Genomic DNA, 19268 nt, shown 5'->3' with positions numbered 1-19268 from the left:
ACCGAAAACCTACCAATATACACGTATTAGTTTGATAAATCGAATAGGTAGTAAATGATATCCGACGAACGTATAAAAGTATGCCATCAAAAACAATTCAGTCGTGAGTAAACAGTTGTGAGCTCTAACTCAGTTCATTCAGTCTCTACTTACGGGACCTTTTGTCTTAAGTTATTACGTACTTAGTTAACCTAAGATCTTTTAGTGACCACATATACAGATTTATGTTTAAAACAAATAGAATTACTTGGCTTGTCTTTTCAAAGACACATCATCATTCTGCAGTTATCAAAGTTACATTTCCACTCAAAAATAAACTGTTACGGTAAAATCTAATTCACGTTTTACAGTAAGACATTTTATTTGTATTAAATTTGTATGAGGTAATAATGTAATTTAAATATCTGGGGTATTTTTTGATTGGTAATATATGTCTAGTAAATATTTTGAGGCTGTTATGTTGGAGAATAAAGCAGTAAATAAAACAATAAATATAATTTCCATTTATTTTTAATATCTATTTACAAAAAATTATTGCACATAAATGCAAGTCAAGTTTATTAATGCTCAGATAGACCTGAGAGATCAAAAACGTAATTTTATCCTTATTTTATTTATTCATACATCTGATATATTTATGGCGCCCTGGTATATTGTTTACATAATTATAGACGAAGTGAACATTACTATTTTTTTATTATGTTTTTAATATTTACAATTATTGTTTGGATAGTAAGTATGCGTATTAAAAAAAAAAATTAAAGTTTTCATTGTGATTATTATTTCTATAATCTATAAAAGCTATTAATATTCAAGAAATAGAAAGCTATAGGTATTTCTAATTACATGGTATTTTAATAATACTTCTTTAAATACTTTTACTCACATAACTCAAAATTTTAACTTAAACTTCAACATACTTTTGTTATATATGATGTAATTTTAATAAGGAACACATATTGAAAAATCACACACAAGAGAGCTTTTTATATATTACGCCATCTATCGTCGAGTAGCATCAACGGTATAACCCTCACAAGTAGCGCAAACATAATTTAATTATTATTAATGATGGTACATTGACAACAGCTAGGAATCCAAAATACATCTGTATATAGTGTTTCTCCACTCGGCTGTAAGGCCACTAAGCGTTTTTGAATGTATTTTTGTTCGCATCGAGATGAGTACCCACGCGGAATGCTGCATAATCCACTACATTCAGAAGACCTGGTAAATAAAAATATATTTTAAAAGGTTTCAGTGAAGTTTCTCAGCCTTAACGGTTCAAGTTTAACAACGAGCTTCGCTTATTAATGCCTAGATGGCGCTATAATAATGAAATTATAATGTTTGAACTAATTATCAATATTGTTCACTGCTTGATTACAAATTAAGATATTCCATAATTAAAATTATGACCGCTACTGGCGTTAAAAATAACAGTAATAAACCAAAGCTAGATACAATTATATTATATATCATAGAATTATCCAATTATCAGAAAATGTTCTGATCGAGTCAATTTGCCGTTGATATTTTTTGTTGATTTAATTAATTATTGAGATTCCTTCTTTTACTGTTACTTTGATGTTACTTTCATTAGATTTGTTTTTTTATTATATAATTGTTTCATAATTTAGATTCAATACTTAACAAATAAAACAACGAATAAAATTACGACCAATCTGAGCCGAGCAAATGCCTCGAGTGGGGTCGAGGCGCCATCTTGACTTTGGACAGTGCGTTTAGAGAACCAACGCAGGCGCAGGGCAGTTCTGATTGAGTATTTAGTGGAACATTGTGATGAGAATTTGGACCGAGTTTGATCTACATCATGAGATCGGTACCATGAACACGCTGCTCATAATAATTTAAGCTTAAACTGCTATTTGTAATGTTAAAAGGATTCTATCTAAATTATATATAATTATATATATATATTTGAATTGTTTGAATATATATATATATTCAAACAATCCCGCTCTATTTATTGTGCGTGTAAATTATTTAAACTGTGACTTACGCGCACGTTTCTACTCGAACAAGTTGTGTCATATTGTCAGACATGTTGACAACGTAGCGCCAGTTGCCTTTGTTGTTTTGCGCTGCCTGCGGTTGAACAAACCGGGCTCTCACTTGGCATAGGTTGATGGTGTTGGCCGCTTGACGTCTCGGACGTTCAGCTGACGGGTCTTCACTGAAAGTTAATTAAAAAAACAAATTAACGGAGCAGTAAGTATGGACTCATAAGTGTAAATATATTTTTTAAGGCACTTACTAAATATAAAGTTATTTTTACGCGATTGCACAAATGTTTGCATATAATAAAGTACTTCATAATTATATTGATTAATAACACTGAAAACCATTTTAATCCAACTATTATTTATCATAGAAAGCATTATACTAACTAATGTTAGTTGAAACACTTAGGGTAGTAAACCTTTTACTCTTATAAAAACTTATGATACTGTTACGACCTAGAGAATCGGATAGAAAATGCCGTAGATCTCCTAAAGGGTTTATTCTTAAATAAATCAACGAGGAATTCGTTTACACTAAAAAAACACAAATTACACACAGAAATACACATTATTACACACAAAATACGGTCAGTACTTTATCACTTGTCTTCACTATTTGCACTTTATCACTCTAGGAATCGCACTCGAAACTGACTTATCTGGTCGCGTTTCGACTTATATATCCTTGGGAATATCTCGATGTTCGAGAACTCTCTAAGCAGGATTGGAACTGAGTAGTGATTGCACAATTCTAGAACGTACGTACTCTTTGGCACATTTCTCCGTTCTTGTCGTATGGCGTTCTAGAGAGTTCAGTCTGTAGGTCTTGGAGTAGGTTTGGATCGTCCCTCTCTCTCGTGTATCGTTCCATCCTTGTCCTTCACCTACAGAAAATTTGGTCTAGAATATTCCTTTATCAAAGGGGTTTCCTGAAAAAAGTACCACTCGACTTCGTTCTGAAACTGCCAAACAAAATGTTTGAGCCTCTTGAAAACGACAACGATTATACAAATTACAATCTCTAAAATATGACAGAGCCTCTCCTGAAACGGCCATAACATTTCAGCTTACTGAAAACGTTTCTAACTTGTGGAAAAATCGAGAGACATTTTCATCAACCCGTCTTCGTAACAATACACTATTTATTCGACTGACGAACTCAGATGTCACAGCACTCCTTGTTGACACCACACTTGAGGCTAACAGGTCTGTATCAACACTTAAATTGTTAAACTTTACAGCCGTCCTAACCATAAAGCCCTCTGTAATTGGTGTTGACTTTAGGTGTATACAATTTAATTGATAAGACGCCCACGAAGCAGAAAGTACACAGTACAAAGTTAGTTTTACTATTATACTGTGTTAACCATTCAAACTTAGTCTTGTCTGATATGTCTCGTTGATCTATTTTCTATAATATAAGAAATAAATTAGTCGGAAATATTAACCTAGCAAGTCCCAAAGCTATTCTGAGCGCTTCTGCGCCTGTCAAAGGCCCTTTTGCAGATGCCTGCACCAATTCCGCGTTGCGCCTACGCCGACCGTGTCCCCCAGGGTGTGTCGGAAATGATATAGATCTCTGAATCGTAACATCGCTTGATTGAGATGGTGTGATGTATCTGAAATGTATGGAATTAATTTATAAGTATATTCACTATTATTTTTATCTTAGAGCAGTAAGAGCTTTGGCGCGATGCCTTTAGTATTTGCAAAATATAAACAGATTATACTTTTATTAGAAAAATCAGTGTTAGCTAAGTACTTAAAATTAATACTTTAATTAATTATGAATGTGTTCGAAGAAACTGCAAATCGATTGCTAAATGTTTGTGCTAGTCTGTCAAAATGTTACAATAAATATAAATTTTAACATTTTTACAATAAATAAAATAAAATTCCATAATACAATTATACTATAAACTAAAACAGTTCTAAAAATGAGTTCTATTTATATGTGTCAGGAACCATATCTTCCGTGTTTTGTACTCTGTTTTCATTATATTATAAACTTAAATTGGAGCTCATTATGTGCTAGAATCAATATAACAATAAACATGTACATAAATGTATATAATTACAGTCGCCAACCAGTGCCAAAAAGTCTTTCAATGCTAAGTAATGAAAATAATTAAATCGCATATACATTCGTTAGCAGTGCTTTGTGGCTTCAGCGCGCGACTCTCATCTCTGAGGTTATAAGTTCGATCCCCGGCTGGGCACCAATAGACTGATTATTAGATGCGCGTACACCAAATAATAACTGTTTCTAGGCTAGGCAATAGGAACACAAAGGAAACTTCTTAAAGTGATATTAATTGTCCACTACAGCCTTTCTATGTGTGTATTTTAAATTAGCTGGATTGGTAAAGGAAAACATCGTGAGGGAACCGGCTTGCCAGACTTGTCAGACCCAAAAAGTCGAGTGTATAAGGTACAGGAGGTGGATCACCTACTCGCCTATTAGATTGACAAATGATCATGCAATAGATACAGAAATCTGAGGCCCAGACCTAAAAAGGTTGTAGCGTCACTGATTTATTACATGTTAGTGGTGGTTTAAGTACTAGTGGAAACCAAAGATAATAAAAAGAAACTTACTTCCACCATTCGCTAGGATTGTACTCCGTCACTCCTGTCGACGCTTGTCTTAACCAATCGTTTTCGTAGTTTTGATAAAAGTTTGGGTTAAAATAATTAGGGTTATAGACCCCAAGGTTTGGAGTCACACTATTTTGTTTCAAGCTCTTCTCGTTTATTGGGTTCCAATAACTAGGAGAGCTTTGGTAACCTTGGAAACCGAATTTGGAAAAGTTCGTCGCCTGAAAAGCTTTGATGTTGTACGGAGTTGGTTCGTTTGATGTTGGCGGTTGTAAGGGGGTCTTTGCCGCGTATATATCTGGAAAATTTTATGATTTTACTTAACAATAATTACGGGGCTAAAATATTTCCTTGCTATGTTACTACATAGTTCCTCCTACTCATTAGAATCAAAGGCCTGCTTTGTTCACTTGATCCAGTCCTTTGTTTGTCATGTGATACTTCGGAGTTGTGAATATTTTTTTTCTAATTGAAATACAAATTAAAAGAATCGGCTATATGTGTCTTGTACTTTCGGGACACAAAAATACTAATTAATGTAATTGTTGTTCATATAAAAGTGTTGTTTATATTAAAAAAATAGATACCCTGGTTAAACCTCGCTTGAAACTTGGTATTGTAATCCTTATGATAATTAGCACCATCGTTAACTAATGATATCTGGTCCACGTGAGGCAAGGAGTTTGGACCATAGCCGTAAGGATACGCTTCCTTCTTCACCGCTTCGAAATCATCCCGACTTTCATCAGATAGAAGAGTCCGTATATCATACTGGCCAGCCTGTACCAGCTTGCGGATTACATGCCTAGAAATCGGATTAAATTTCATTATATATTAAATAAAACTTGTCCAACGAACATATACAAAAGTCATTAGCAAAATACACGTTTCAGTTCAAAATGTTTTATATGTGTGCTTACGTGAGTAAAGCTATAATAAGTTTATTAAAAAATGGGTAGTGACTTGAAAAACAACAAATTTCTAACACCATACATTTATTCCTCCAGTACGAAAGGTATCAATGCACGTGAACGAGAATTTATGAGTATTGTAAAAATAGTGTCTATTCATGTATACATTTTAATGAAGCAAGAATTTATCAACCAGTTTTTAATATATTTTATCAAGACAAAGTTAATTTTAAAATATCGCGCATTACAGCGCCATCTAGATTGTAATTTAATAATCTTCTACCATAGCATTTATAAAAAACTCAAGGAAACAGTAAATAACTAAAACCATATAGATAAAGATTGTTGTGAAATATTTTCATTAATGTTAACAATTACGTTGTAAGAGCAAGACAGTCACTGGAGCATTAAAAGTATCAGATAAGCGAGCCGAAGACTTATAGTTCTAGTAACTCTAGGATTACAAACACTGGAAATTTTTGCAAGCAGCTTGCACCTCTGAAATCGAATAAAATTTTCTTCCAGTGTGCATAATTAAATAGGCAACTTATCGCGAAACAGATACATTAATCTGAGAGAGAGTGATTTTAGAGCCACTGTTTACTATGCAAAAATGTCCTTCTATAATAAATAACCTTACTCGGGATATTGATCTGGATGGAGACAAAATGTGAGCCCTGGTTGAGCACAGGGTGGTGAACGACCAGGCGGCGAGGGCTCGAAACCGCAATTTTGTCCATATGGACAGTTGTAGCCATCACCGCCACTAGCTGTCCATATTATCTGTAAAAAAAATAACGCTAAATTAATAATTTCTATGTTAAATTCTATGTCTGCTTGTTGCACTCCTTTATTTAATTATTATAATTTGTACCGAGTTTTGCAACATAGAGTTCAATAAATAAATGAACTAAGGCTCACTGGGTCACTGTACTATGTAAGTAAACTCGTTCAACTTATATTCAAATGTGCAGTACAAGTGTAGCAAAGACAATATTTATACAGTCGACTCTCGATAACATGACACTCGTTAATTCGAATCTCTCTAATATGAAGTGATGAATAAAATAATTCACGAATTTAATTTTCTAGTCCCTTGCAAAATACTCCATAAATTGAATAAAATAAATGTCAATTCCCGTAGGTAATTTAATGTTGAAGGAATACTCGCCAACATGTGGTAGTTTTAATTCTAATAAGTATAGTTTTCTACTCGAATGTTTATCATATCTGCCGTGATATGACGTGACTGATGACGTGAATGACGCTTCGCAGCTCTCACCACCATCCAAAATTCTTTGGACAATGATAGACTGAAGTTGCTAACTCAAAAAAACATTACAGACTTCTTTTCGAAATAAAACTTTCTGAATAATTGTTTGTAGTTAATAAAACTAAATCAGTGGCGCAACAACCTTTATAGATCTGAGCCCCAGATTTCTGTATCTGTTACATGATCATTTGTAAATCTAATAAGCAGGTAGGAAGCCTCCTGTGACTGACACACGCCGTCTACTTTTTGGTTAACTGGTTTCCTCACGGTGGTTTCCTTCTCCGTACAAGCGAATGGTAAATGCACACATAGAATAAAAGTCTATTGGCACACAGCCGTGGAGTCGAACTTATGACCTTAGGGATAAGTCCCACACTAAAGCCATTAGGCCAACACTGCTCATTTTTATAATAATAATAATATGGAAATAATATTTATTAAGTGGTTATTTAAACACTAGTTGTGTTGAACTCGTAGTGCACTTTATCTCTCATCGACTTTAAAATTATCACAGTCGACTTTGCTACCAAATTTGTATGTTTTTTCCACTTCTGACAAGACTAACATCAGTCAATTTTAACGTAGAGAGCTTTAGTCAGTTATTCAATATAAAGCCAATGTATGATTTCACAACGACATATCACATAACACACTTCTTCACAATGTCTATAGTACTTAATAGTTGTAATGTTTAATAACACGTCTGAATGTCTAATAAATGGATCAAGGTTCAGTTGACAATGAAGTCTGATTGATCCAATTAGTATAAGAAAGGTGTGAGCGATATCGCTTAATGTATTTATACTTTGTTTGTTACGAATGAAATTAAAAACACCGACATCAAAAATTTGTTCACTAAACGCTACATTATGCCTTAGTAACATACTATATTTTTTAATTAAAAAAAAAACTTCTCGTGTAGAGTCACTAGTAATATATACTATATATAACGGATATGTATTGTCCGATACTAGCCCTTAGGCGCTGTACGCTAATGAAAAAGATAAAAATACGTTAGAAGGAACGTAAAATTCCTTCATCTAAAATGTCCTTGATTTGGCTATAATAACCCTTTTGTAGTCGGTTATATATTCAGTGTTGGCCTAATGGCCTCAGATTGCGACTCGCATCCCTGTTGTCGTAGGTTCGATCCCCGGCTGTGCACCAATGGACTTTCTTTCTATGTAAGCATTTAACATTCGTTTGAACGGTGAAGGAAGACATCGTGAGGAAAACTGGTTAGCCAAAAAGTCGACGGCGTGTGTCAGACACTGGAGGCTTCCTACCTGCCTATTAGATTCACAAATGATCATGAAACAGAAATCTGAGGCCCATGTAATAAGGCTAGCCGTAGACCCAGAAGGTCGATAGTGTGTATTAGGCATAGAAGGCTGATCCACTGCTTAAATCGTATTTATTTATAAATGATTCGCAAAATATGTTGCTCAGTGCAAGACTGGAAGACTTTAAATTTATTCCTTGATCTCTGAGGAAGGTTTTTATGTGAAAAATTGGATAAATTACATAGAAATACCTAACAACCAGTTTTTGTTTCGAAAAGGCAAACAGTATGGTCATAGCAAAATGTTACATATGTTAGTATCTAAGCTACTAAAACGGTAGGCTAAGTAACAAAAATACTATGGCGATACGAAGTTCGCGGAGGCAGCTAGTAAAAAAATAAATAACACATAATCACCAACCTTAATCTAAAATAATACAAATTTAGTTGCACATATGTCTACTGCCTACAGCCCTGAAACACATTTATAAGGAAAAATATGCGTAAAATTTTTTCTAGCTTTATTAAAATTCTTGAACTGTGATTGAATAATTAATAAAAATGATTGCATAATTTCTATGCGTACTGATGTCTCGATTACAGAACAATGGTAACGTAACCTAACTATAAACATGTAACTCTTCCGATTTTTCTTTAGTCAATTAATATTGTTATTGTTTCCCACTATTAGTCTTGATATATGGATTTGATATATGGTTTAACTTGATTTACAGTAAATTGTTTTGCCTTTTGATATCGATTGCGAGGTAACTTTGTCCAAAATAATTTTAATTTTAATTAAAACAACGGTAACATTATTAACCTATATACAATTGAAAACGATGTCTTAAAAACGATTGAATCTGTTTTGATGGACACTAATCTCGATATGACTAGGGTTTCATGAAATTTAATAGACGTACTTGAAAGTCTAATCTAGATCTTATTCAAATATGGATAAAATTAATTTCAACAATTACATACAGCTCAAACAAATATCCTTTTTAAAAATTCTTCTTGTATACTACGCTAACTTTCTATGTATATTACATAGATACATACAAAATGATTGTAAAAAAACCAAATTATAATCTGTATATAGCAATATAATTTACATTCAAATGAGAATTAATCCTGGTTAAGACGGCGTTAATCGAAATCCTAAAAGCCTACAAAATTGATATAGTATATTGATTAGATTTTTTTCTTGTTGGGAAAGAACAAAAGCACTATATGGGAGTAGGTTTAAGATTTCATCTGTCAAGACATCTAGGCGATGTTTTGTGGTAGATTTGATTTGGCGTTCACCTTCCTCGCGCGTGCTCAGCCATTAAGCACGACCTCTTAGGCCTCATCTGCCTCAGTAACCACCTTTTATGGGTGTTCCGTTTCTTTGACCTCCTACATAACAAAAAAACTAAGCAAATTCTACTCACAAACTATAAAAATATATTGACATCTAAAACGCAAAGTGCCAAGTGGACGACTCAGCACTTTGCATTCAAAACACAGAGGGGAAAGTTAGTTGCGCTAATCTAAGTTTACAGTTGCGTATGCCTCACTGTTTTTCCCTGTATATCAATGTTAAATCAACACTTTCACCGAAATCACTTTGCAATGATCTCAAAAAGAATTATAAATACATAAAACATAGTTATATATAAACATAATAAAGTTAACTAGGTACATCTACATAATATGTAGTATTTGGCAAATGACAACATAAAAGACAACACTAATTGTGTCATATAGATTTAATGTTATTGGAAGGAAAGTCGAGTACGTTCCTCGTCAGTCCAGCCCAGGCCTTGTCATCCTCTTCCGCTGTCGGAATTATTTTTCTGAATAGTTCTTGATGAAATATCCTCAACAGTGACTGAGCTCTCAGTAGCATACTTCCTTTGTGTATATATTGTACAGTGTTTACTTACTAATTTCAGTGTTTCGTAACAATTCTGTTTTTTTTTTGTAAAACATAAGCACTAGGCGTAATTGCAACTAAACGGATTAACATACATTTTTGAATTCGTATCCTAAAGCGTTAATAATGTTACTTTTGCACTTACTCATGAACTGTGTGTGTGTTGGCGTCTAATGGACCTACTGTTAGAATGAATATTTATTTTATTTTATTTATTTATTCACACTTCGTTACCTTTTACAAATTATTCATATAAAAGCAAAAAAATAAATACATATTCCAGGCCACCTTTAATGGAACATTAAAAAAAAATAACGCCTACAAAGAGCATACAGAAACGCATAAGTAAACCAAAAAAGTACACAAAATAATATGCAACACTAACAATAACTAAAATAAAGTAAAATCTAAAGAAAAAGAAAATAATATAAATATTATTATTAATTAGTATATAATTTGAGTAATAAATGAGTAACTTATTGTTTACGTCACACAGATGTGTGTTCATACATACAGTGCACACACATACAATGTAGCATACTAATGATAAATAATGTTTAAAATCCAGTTTTTCAGTTAATTTCTTATAAAAATATAAAATCTTACTATTAAGTATAGATGGGTAAAAAGGCAGTCTGCATACAATGTGTTTGTTCTCAAAAATAATTTAATAAAATATAGTTTCAATGTGCTTAATAATTTAAGTAAGAACGTTTATCTTTAGTCCACTTACGAGTACGTCCTAAAGCATTGCAAAGAAATACTTATGACAATTTCGTAATTTTTTTTAGATTGTTTATCGTACTTCCTTACTTCACAACAGGCTTAAAATAATGCGCTGTAAGCCGGATATACGGGAAGTGGAACTAGGCATTTAAAATATCATATTCAACTTGTTTTTAAGTATGTGTTGAAAGTGCAAACCACTAAATCAGGATGGTTCGGACGTGACTGATGTTATCTCGGAATTTAATTTAACTGAATTGTGAAATTTATGTTGGATATTCTCATAAGTATTTCTTAGCGTTTGGACAAACTGTGGACTAAAGATAAACGCTCTTACTTAAATTATTAAACAAAATGAAACTATATTTTATGAAATATATGTAGAGCAGTATTTGCGTAGTTTAACGTTTGACTCTCAGCTGAGGTCCTAGTTCTGCGGCTGTACCCCAATGGACATCATGTCAATCGTATGGTGAAGAAAAACAGCGCGAGGAAACCAGCATGCCTTAGATCCAAAACGTAGCCTTCAAAGGCTGATCATCTTTGGTTTTCTTAAACACCAAGGTTTGTGCTCAAATTTCAAGAAAACTTGTCATATCAAATATGTCCTGATGCCTTGAGCTTAATCCAGATATATACCAAATAAAGGAATATTATATTTCCTAAATACCAATTAAGTTATTTTTGAGATACTGACATATATAATGTTAAGAAAAACAATTTTCAAACGGATTAATGCTATGTATTATTATTAAAAACTTAAAATTCACGGTCACCGTGACCACGCACGCTGAAAAGCACGCGAAACGTCGGGAAAAAAATTTAAATTATGTAAATAATTGTAAGTTTTTAATAATAATACATAGCTTTAATCCGTTCAAAAAGTGTTTTTCTTAATGTGTAAAAGCTATTTTAACATAAGCCAATATATAATGTTGTAAAATGTATAATGTCAGTTGCTGGCCTGAGACAGTAGCATCTAGCTGAAACAATTATTATTTTATTTTATTGCCCCGATCAAGCTAATATAGCTATAATTTATTGTGTAAAAAAAGCAAGTGTATTAATGAATTGTCACGATCGATTAATACCAATAGTGGGCGCGGCTGATTAAACTCGTGCGCTGCGCACCTGTGATTTGCAAATTAGTATTGTTTCCGCCTATACCTACTGATATTTTTAGTTTGGAATGTTAAGTAGCAAGTGGGTTCCAGGTTCCAGGGAGGGTGGGTCATGGCTTCCCCTGGGCATGAACGGTTATATTTTATCAAGTTTTAATAGAAATGTTTACAGTTATCTACTATATAAACAATGCCAAATTGGTCAGAAACGTATATGTTTTTTTTATAAATAAATAAACTACTTTGGGCTTAACCAAATTAAAAAAAAAATCCATTTGATTTCCTATAGACAGGTAGAAGACTGATCTAAAACCTGACTGAACTAAAATTATGTATTTCGAACAAATAACTTTACTGACAAATGTCAAAGTTACTGATATGAGATAAAAGAAGCTCCAATGTGCTGAAATAATTATAAAAGAACATTAAAAGATTACAAAATTATATAAATCATGTGAAAATGAAATCAATGAAATCAATGAAAATCCGGAAATATTGCCACTCACAATTGCTTGTCATCTGTCACAATCTTGTGACAGATGACAAGCCAGAACTCACGCTCTTTTTCCACAGACTAGTAAACTTTGAAATAAACGACACATGGACAGATAATTAACAATCTAAAAGAAATATTATTTCTATACATATTTATGTACAATCACATATCATTAAATTAAATAGTAATTAAAACATTATATTTATTACAATAGTATTTTTCCATAATTTATGACTTAATTTGACCTCTATATGGAAAACAATTCACTTCCGACAGAAAAAATGTCGTTCAATATCCTTATGACCATGTCAGATTGGTACTGATTCGTGTCATATCAAGCCATGATTGACAGTTTATAACTTTATAATTATATTATTTTGATGATAAAAACAATATTACATTCTTAAATCTAAGGCATTTACCCCTTACTATCACACGTGATTACAGTGAGATGAAAAGAGACGAAAGGTTATTTAAAACAGTATTCGATAGTTTTTCTTTATGGTCTTATTATTGCCCATTTGCCCTCTGTTTTCTATTTTACAAAACAGAGGGCAAATGGGCAGGGGGCTCATCTGATGTTAAGTGATATGGACACTCTCAATGCTCACGAGTGTATCGGTTGGTTGGTATCTGTACGAATTGGTTGGTATCTGTATACTGTAATACTGGAGCTAATAAAACCCTCTAGAACGTATGTTTTTCAAATAACTGTTGACAATTGCCTACATTTGAATTAATTAAACGCAATTTATAAGCCCATTACCATAACAAGTAAGAAATGCCTAACAAAATATTATTAGGTGTAATATTTTGTAATCATTATGTTAATTCTTAAGGCGGATTTCCTACAATGAATTCAGTACAAATCAAAGTTGTCATTTCGATTGTAATCACGCACGATTTTGAAAGTATTTAGTATTAATTAGACGAAAATTGGTCAATGCTAATATTGTCCGCTTTATAATTCAATTTAAATGTAATTTACAATAGACAACAATAATAATTAAGTGCTGTAACTGGGTTAAAACCGACGAGATATTGAAACAACTGAAGGGGAACAAAAGACTGTGAAACAAAAGACGGTTATAACCCGCTTCGTTTGTTTGTGATTGGTCGACTTCTGTAGTCCTACTTGCGACTTGACGTCATGATTTTACATCTACGTCCAATCACAGGCATGGTTTTGTCTTTCATCTGTCATCTTTGTTTTATCTCTTTCTTTCTTTCGTTTTGTTCTTCTCAGGCAGGTTTGCACGTGTAATTTAACGATTAGAAAATGTTTACGTGAATTATTTTTACGCATTTGAAATGAGATTGTAAAAAAACTGATCACGTATTTAAAAGTCGATCAATTTTTTCCGACATTCAAATTAATAACAAGTTAGATTAAACAGTAGCCGAGATATGCAGGCAAATTGTCGTAAGGTCCGGGTCAGTGACCTAATTCGTTATGGTCGTAATCCGATCTATGTGTAAAATTTGAAGGAAGGTCCTTCTTATATTTTGTAAGGATTATAAGTTTTTATATTGGTTTACATCAGTACTATACGGTTACGTTACGCATAGTATTACACAATTAGTAGCGTTATTACGAATAAGAATAGTTAGTTCATGAATCAAGAAAACACTTTTTGAACGGATTGAAGCTATGTATTATTATTATAAACTTATAATCATTTACATAATTTTAAATTTAAATTTTTCCTACGTTGCGCGTGATTTACAGCGTGCATGGTGACTGAAGACAAAAGGTGTTGAATGTCAAAAGTATCACAGCAAGTTGTGTTATCTGTAATAATTTCCCCGGAGTTGGTATCGACTAATAATACATAGCTTTAATCCGTTTAAAAAGTGTTTTCTAAATGTGTAAAAGCCATGTTAACAAAAGACAATACTAGTTCATGAATCGTTCAAATACTATTCAAATTGTTTGGAAGTGCATTAGAGATTTTAAAACATTATCGTTACTATATATACTTGGGCATTACCAAGTGGGAGAAGAGGGCGTCCTAGAAAAAGGTGGATAGAAGATATATTAGGTACTTACATATGAAATTGGCGTTTTGTATGGGAGGAACAAAAAGTCGAATATTTTTAAATATAATAAATTTAATTAATCAAAGTATGAACCATTGTTTTCTATGCACTTTTGCAATCTCATAGGTAGTTCATTTATCCCTTTACTAAAAAACCAGTCGGACGAGAATCAATAAAATCTGTGAAGGCGATTTGGACTGCCCCATCAGAGTTAAATTATTTCCCTCGCAAGAAGTTGTCCAAATTTCGAAAAAAATGGTATTCTGTTGGAGCAAGGTCCGGGGAGTACAGAGAATATCTTAGACATTCCAATTGAAGCTCTTCTAATTTGGTAGCCGTCTGTTGTGCAGTGTGTCGTCTAGCGTTGTAGTGGAGTAGCAGTGGCGTGGAGCGATTGACCAGCCTAGGTTGTTTAGCCGCTAGCTTTTCCATCATGGTTTGCAATTGCTGACAAAAGACATCAGCCGTAGTAGTCTGGCCAGATTTGCGAAAACTGCAATGAACAATACCGGCACTACTCCACCAAACCCTTACAAGTAACTTTTTGGGGTTAATTTTCGCTTGGGGCAGGATTTGGCTGGCTGGCCAGGATCCAACCATTGCGCTGAGCACTTCCAATTATCGTAAAGAATCCATTTTTCATCACAGGTAATGATTCGGTTTAAAATACCTTCATTATTGTGCCGGTTCAGTAATGTAACGCAGCAGTCGACGCGCGTTTGCAGGTTTGCTTCAGTCAATTCGCGAGGTACCCACCTTTCAAGCTTTTTAATCTTCCCAATTTGCTTCAAGTGAATTAAAACAGTTTTATCACTAACACCGCAGCCTGCAGCTAACTCGGACATGGTTTTCGATGGATTCGCTTCCACAATAGCCTTCAATACTTCATTATCAACTTGGGTCTCAGGCCGTCCACGGGGCTTGTTCTGCAGGTCGAAATTTCCAGAATGAAAACGTTGGAACCAAAAACAAACTGTGTTTTCTTTCGCAACATGACCGCCATACACATCATTCACCCTTCGAGTCGTTTCCGCAGCACTAGTGCCACGGCGGAACTCGTACTCGTAAATAATGCGATACTTTAAGTTTTCCATTTTGTAAAATGAGTGACGCAAACAGAAAAAAACAGAAGAAAAAAACAAATGAATGACGGTCATCGAAGCACAAATACATGAGTAAATAGCTGTACAAATTTGAATTTGAAATTCCTAACCAAAGAGGAGGTATTTGAGGTCAAAGTGGCCGTACGACAAAACGCCAATTTCATATGTAAGGATATAAACGGTAGTAATGTAGAAAGAAATTCACGGATAGAGAAATTTGGAATAAGCTAGAGAAGTCCCGTGAAAGGATTCCAATTAATGGTACTTAAGGAAGTTTGGTATTTTACGAGCTAAGGCTGTACATTTTGCTTACTCAGACTTTCTTAGTTTTATAACGCGAATTCTTAAATCGGTGGAGCTACGCCCCGAGAGTATAGCCACACGCAGGCGCTCTCTTCAAATTTTATACTACATTAAGGTAGCATTTGTTTTATAGCATTTAATTATTTCGCATATATTTAATTGTTGTAAGCGAGTAGTGATATGGAGTATAAATAAAATCCTCTATTATTTAAACCACCAAGATGACAATTGACAATATACGTACATGTAAATTGTCAATTGTCATTGGAAATAAATGGGCTATATTATTATTATATACTTACAAAAGTTTGTGCTAAACATTTTACATCGACGAGTATAAATGTTTGCAGTTTCAATATAGTACGATGCGTTACGCGTCTATTACTGCTAAGTGTTAAGTAACGTATGACAACCTCGCTCCAATTGCAACTCATTAGGTGACAATACCACAATATATGCATATTGTGACAATACATTCATAATTGACGAGTTTTGTTTACTTTTTAATATATTGGGCATGAAATCCGTCCAACCTTGTATCTGTATTTTTTTGTTATTTGAAAATAAAACAAAGATTTTTTTTTTCATAATCAATACAGACAAGGCAGGCTTACCAAATTAGTGATACCATCCACCATGTTAACCAGCACTGCTAGATGTTTCACAAGTTATCAGGCTTTTAAAAAACGGTTCACCCTTAAATCTACCGCAACAATAAATACAATTTCACGTCGATTGGATAACCTCTTTCGGTTTTTTGAAGCAATTAATTGTATTTTTTTGTTCCTTATTTTCAGAACCGGGTTTGCGTAAAGACCGTGTTTAAATCTTACAAGATAAAAAGTGTGTGTTTTTTTTTTTTGTGAAGAAGGTTATTTATATATCACAGAACAGTGTTGACCTCGCCGCTTGAGCTTGCCTGTCATCCCTTAGGTTGTAGATGATCTGCTTGAACTTTTGTATGTGCGCATTTGACGCTCTTACGGTGACGGAAAACGTAATGAAATCTGAGATTAAAAAAGTCTATAGCATGTGTAAGGGAGCGTTCAAGTACTGGAAAGTGGAAAATAATATTAACAATAACGCGTAATTCAATCTACTCCCAAAATCGTAACGTTTTATAAGAGGACCAAAATTCGTTACGTAATACTTGAATACACCTAAGGCTCAGAAGGATTCCAATTAAGAAGACGATCATGAAACATTTACAGTAATCCAAGACTAAGGCCAAATTAATGCGATTAAACGCATATAAGTATATTATAATTTATTAATATTTATACGGAAATCAATGTTTAAATAAAGGGCACTGTAATTTGCTTTTAAACAGTAATGAAACAGTGACCTGGACATTTTCGTAGAATGTCTGGGACTAAACTGCACTTGGTGAAATGTCAGTGTAGCATTGGACGCGCTAATTGGAATAACGCTTGTAATTTTGGTTAGCTTTTATACCAAGCACATATCATTTATTTCTTTAGCAACAAGCCGCCTAAAAAAAATTATTTAAGAGAAAATTATGCAGTGATGCCAACACTTATAGAATGTTAATGAAGAGATTTCAAATATGCATCAAATACATAGAGATGTAGGGTCTCTATGTATTTTCTACCGCATTTACCATGGACAGAGCTTACATAAGTTGCTCGGTCTAATACCTGTAGCTGAGATTAACTATCGGACGTCAAAACAGAATACAAAATTCCATCCGTATTACCTCGATGTCCATCGTTCTACAAAAGAGCGTTTCTTAAAGTAGTTCTTGTTACCTCTATGTGGAACCAGCTTCGCACTAACGGGCCATCTGGCAATTTGAATGTCCATAGGCAGAGGTATCACTTACCATCAGGAGAGCCTCTAGCCCGTTTGGCAAAATTTTGATGTTGCAGTATTATAGTTTTTTGATATTTCAGTTATAGCCACGCTTGAAGATTATATATGGATTGTTGGTTGGGTTCTAGGCATAATATAAATTGTATGGAAACGTGATTTAAAAGATTCTGTAGTAAAATATCTCGTAAATAAATGTACCCCTTAAATACCCTCAAGACATCTTGATCGACGACGACCCTCAAGTTGGTTTCACTGAAATTATGTACATATTCATTACAAACTAATCAAATAAAAACGGCATTTCTCATAATCGTTAAAAATTTATATTAAAACCTCATTTGAACGCGAGAGAAGCGAAATGACTCAGAAAAAATAATTGTCATACTCGTACTATTTACATGCGTCCATCTATTGAAATGAAACCTAACTGATCCATACTACTGGACTACTGAACTACTGTTAATACTTACGATATTATAAAAATTGTTACGTTACGTATCGATTAATTTATTTTGAACAATAAATATAACCGACTACAAGTATTAAAGTACTGTGAATATGATTACAAAATCTTTTCTATTAGATTAATTCAATTCAAGCGATAACACCTTGATCATCCAGATCGCAGGCTATGCTACATACAAAAAAAAATATTAGTACACAGTACAATTGGGGATCGTTTTTACCCAATGCACGATCCAAATATGGGTAATTATATTGAAAAGATGCGGTTAGCAAGTAGATATAAAAGGCAACCATAAATACATACCTGCATCCAGGACGTACGTAGATTAGGAGCAAGTTAAAAGTACCCATAACCGATAAACATGCCATGAATTTGGAAGTGGAAGTGGGAGAAGCGAAAGAGGTATCTCAGGACGATAGCAAATGCTTCGTACTTAATCCTTAAATAAAATTTTCTTAAAAAAAAGTCTTCGTCGAAATTAAAAGTCAGTCAAAGATCTATCAATATCTTATACAAGATTTACATTGACAATTATTTATAAATATAACATTATTGAAACTTAATAATCAGATAACAAATTTTAAGATATGGGATTCATGCGCAGACGCAGCATTAACATAAACTTGACCTTGACAACTTTCTCTTTTATTCTTCCATAGACAAATATGCGTGAGGCAACACTATGACGTAATAACATTGCATAAACACGCTAAAATTGATAAATAGCATAACTATTTGCGTTTATTTGAGTGCAACTTTTAAAGGCAAGGAATCAATTATATTTTGTATCATTATTATGTACAGCTTATATTAATACAATAAGTATAGATTAATATAATAAACTATATTTTTTGCTATTTAAGAAATATTGCTTATTACTTTACTTTAATTAGTTGTGTGACATTAGCCGCTATATTAAAAAGAACTATTACAAAACCTTTACAAAACTATTTCAAATCCCACGGACTAATACTTATTATTTACATAACTACATGTATCCAATACCTTCAGATTATAACACATACTATATATATTTATTTCTTATTTATCATACATATATCTGATCTGATCTGTTTAGTTTACTCTCATTTATTCTGATATCATAATGAGCAATCTATCTTATTATTTTAGCGTACGTCTTTAAAAAATACGGTGGCGGTTCACGGAATGC

The 19268-nt window shown here is 33.2% G+C and overlaps 1 protein-coding gene across 2 annotated transcripts in view; it reads right to left on the bottom strand.

Moving 5' to 3' along the window:
- Positions 1–831: 831 nt before the first annotated feature.
- Positions 832–19268, bottom strand: part of LOC123714202 (protein spaetzle 5) — a 32676-nt gene continuing 14239 nt past the window's right edge. For both annotated transcript variants that reach the window (XM_045668393.1, XM_045668392.1), the window contains 6 exons: positions 6174–6316; positions 5210–5427; positions 4623–4920; positions 3473–3643; positions 2024–2197; positions 832–1227 (listed from right to left, as the gene is read on the bottom strand). In XM_045668393.1, coding sequence (XP_045524349.1) covers positions 1056–1227; positions 2024–2197; positions 3473–3643; positions 4623–4920; positions 5210–5427; positions 6174–6316 — 1176 coding nt within the window. In that variant the 3' untranslated portion in view covers positions 832–1055. The remainder of the gene's footprint in view (positions 1228–2023; positions 2198–3472; positions 3644–4622; positions 4921–5209; positions 5428–6173; positions 6317–19268) is intronic.

Source organism: Pieris brassicae, chromosome 9 (assembly GCF_905147105.1).
Source record: "Pieris brassicae chromosome 9, ilPieBrab1.1, whole genome shotgun sequence".
NCBI classification, from domain to species: Eukaryota; Metazoa; Arthropoda; class Insecta; order Lepidoptera; family Pieridae; genus Pieris; species Pieris brassicae.
The sequence above is the reverse complement of the archived record's forward strand: the minus strand, read 5'-3'. Positions and strand labels throughout refer to the sequence as shown.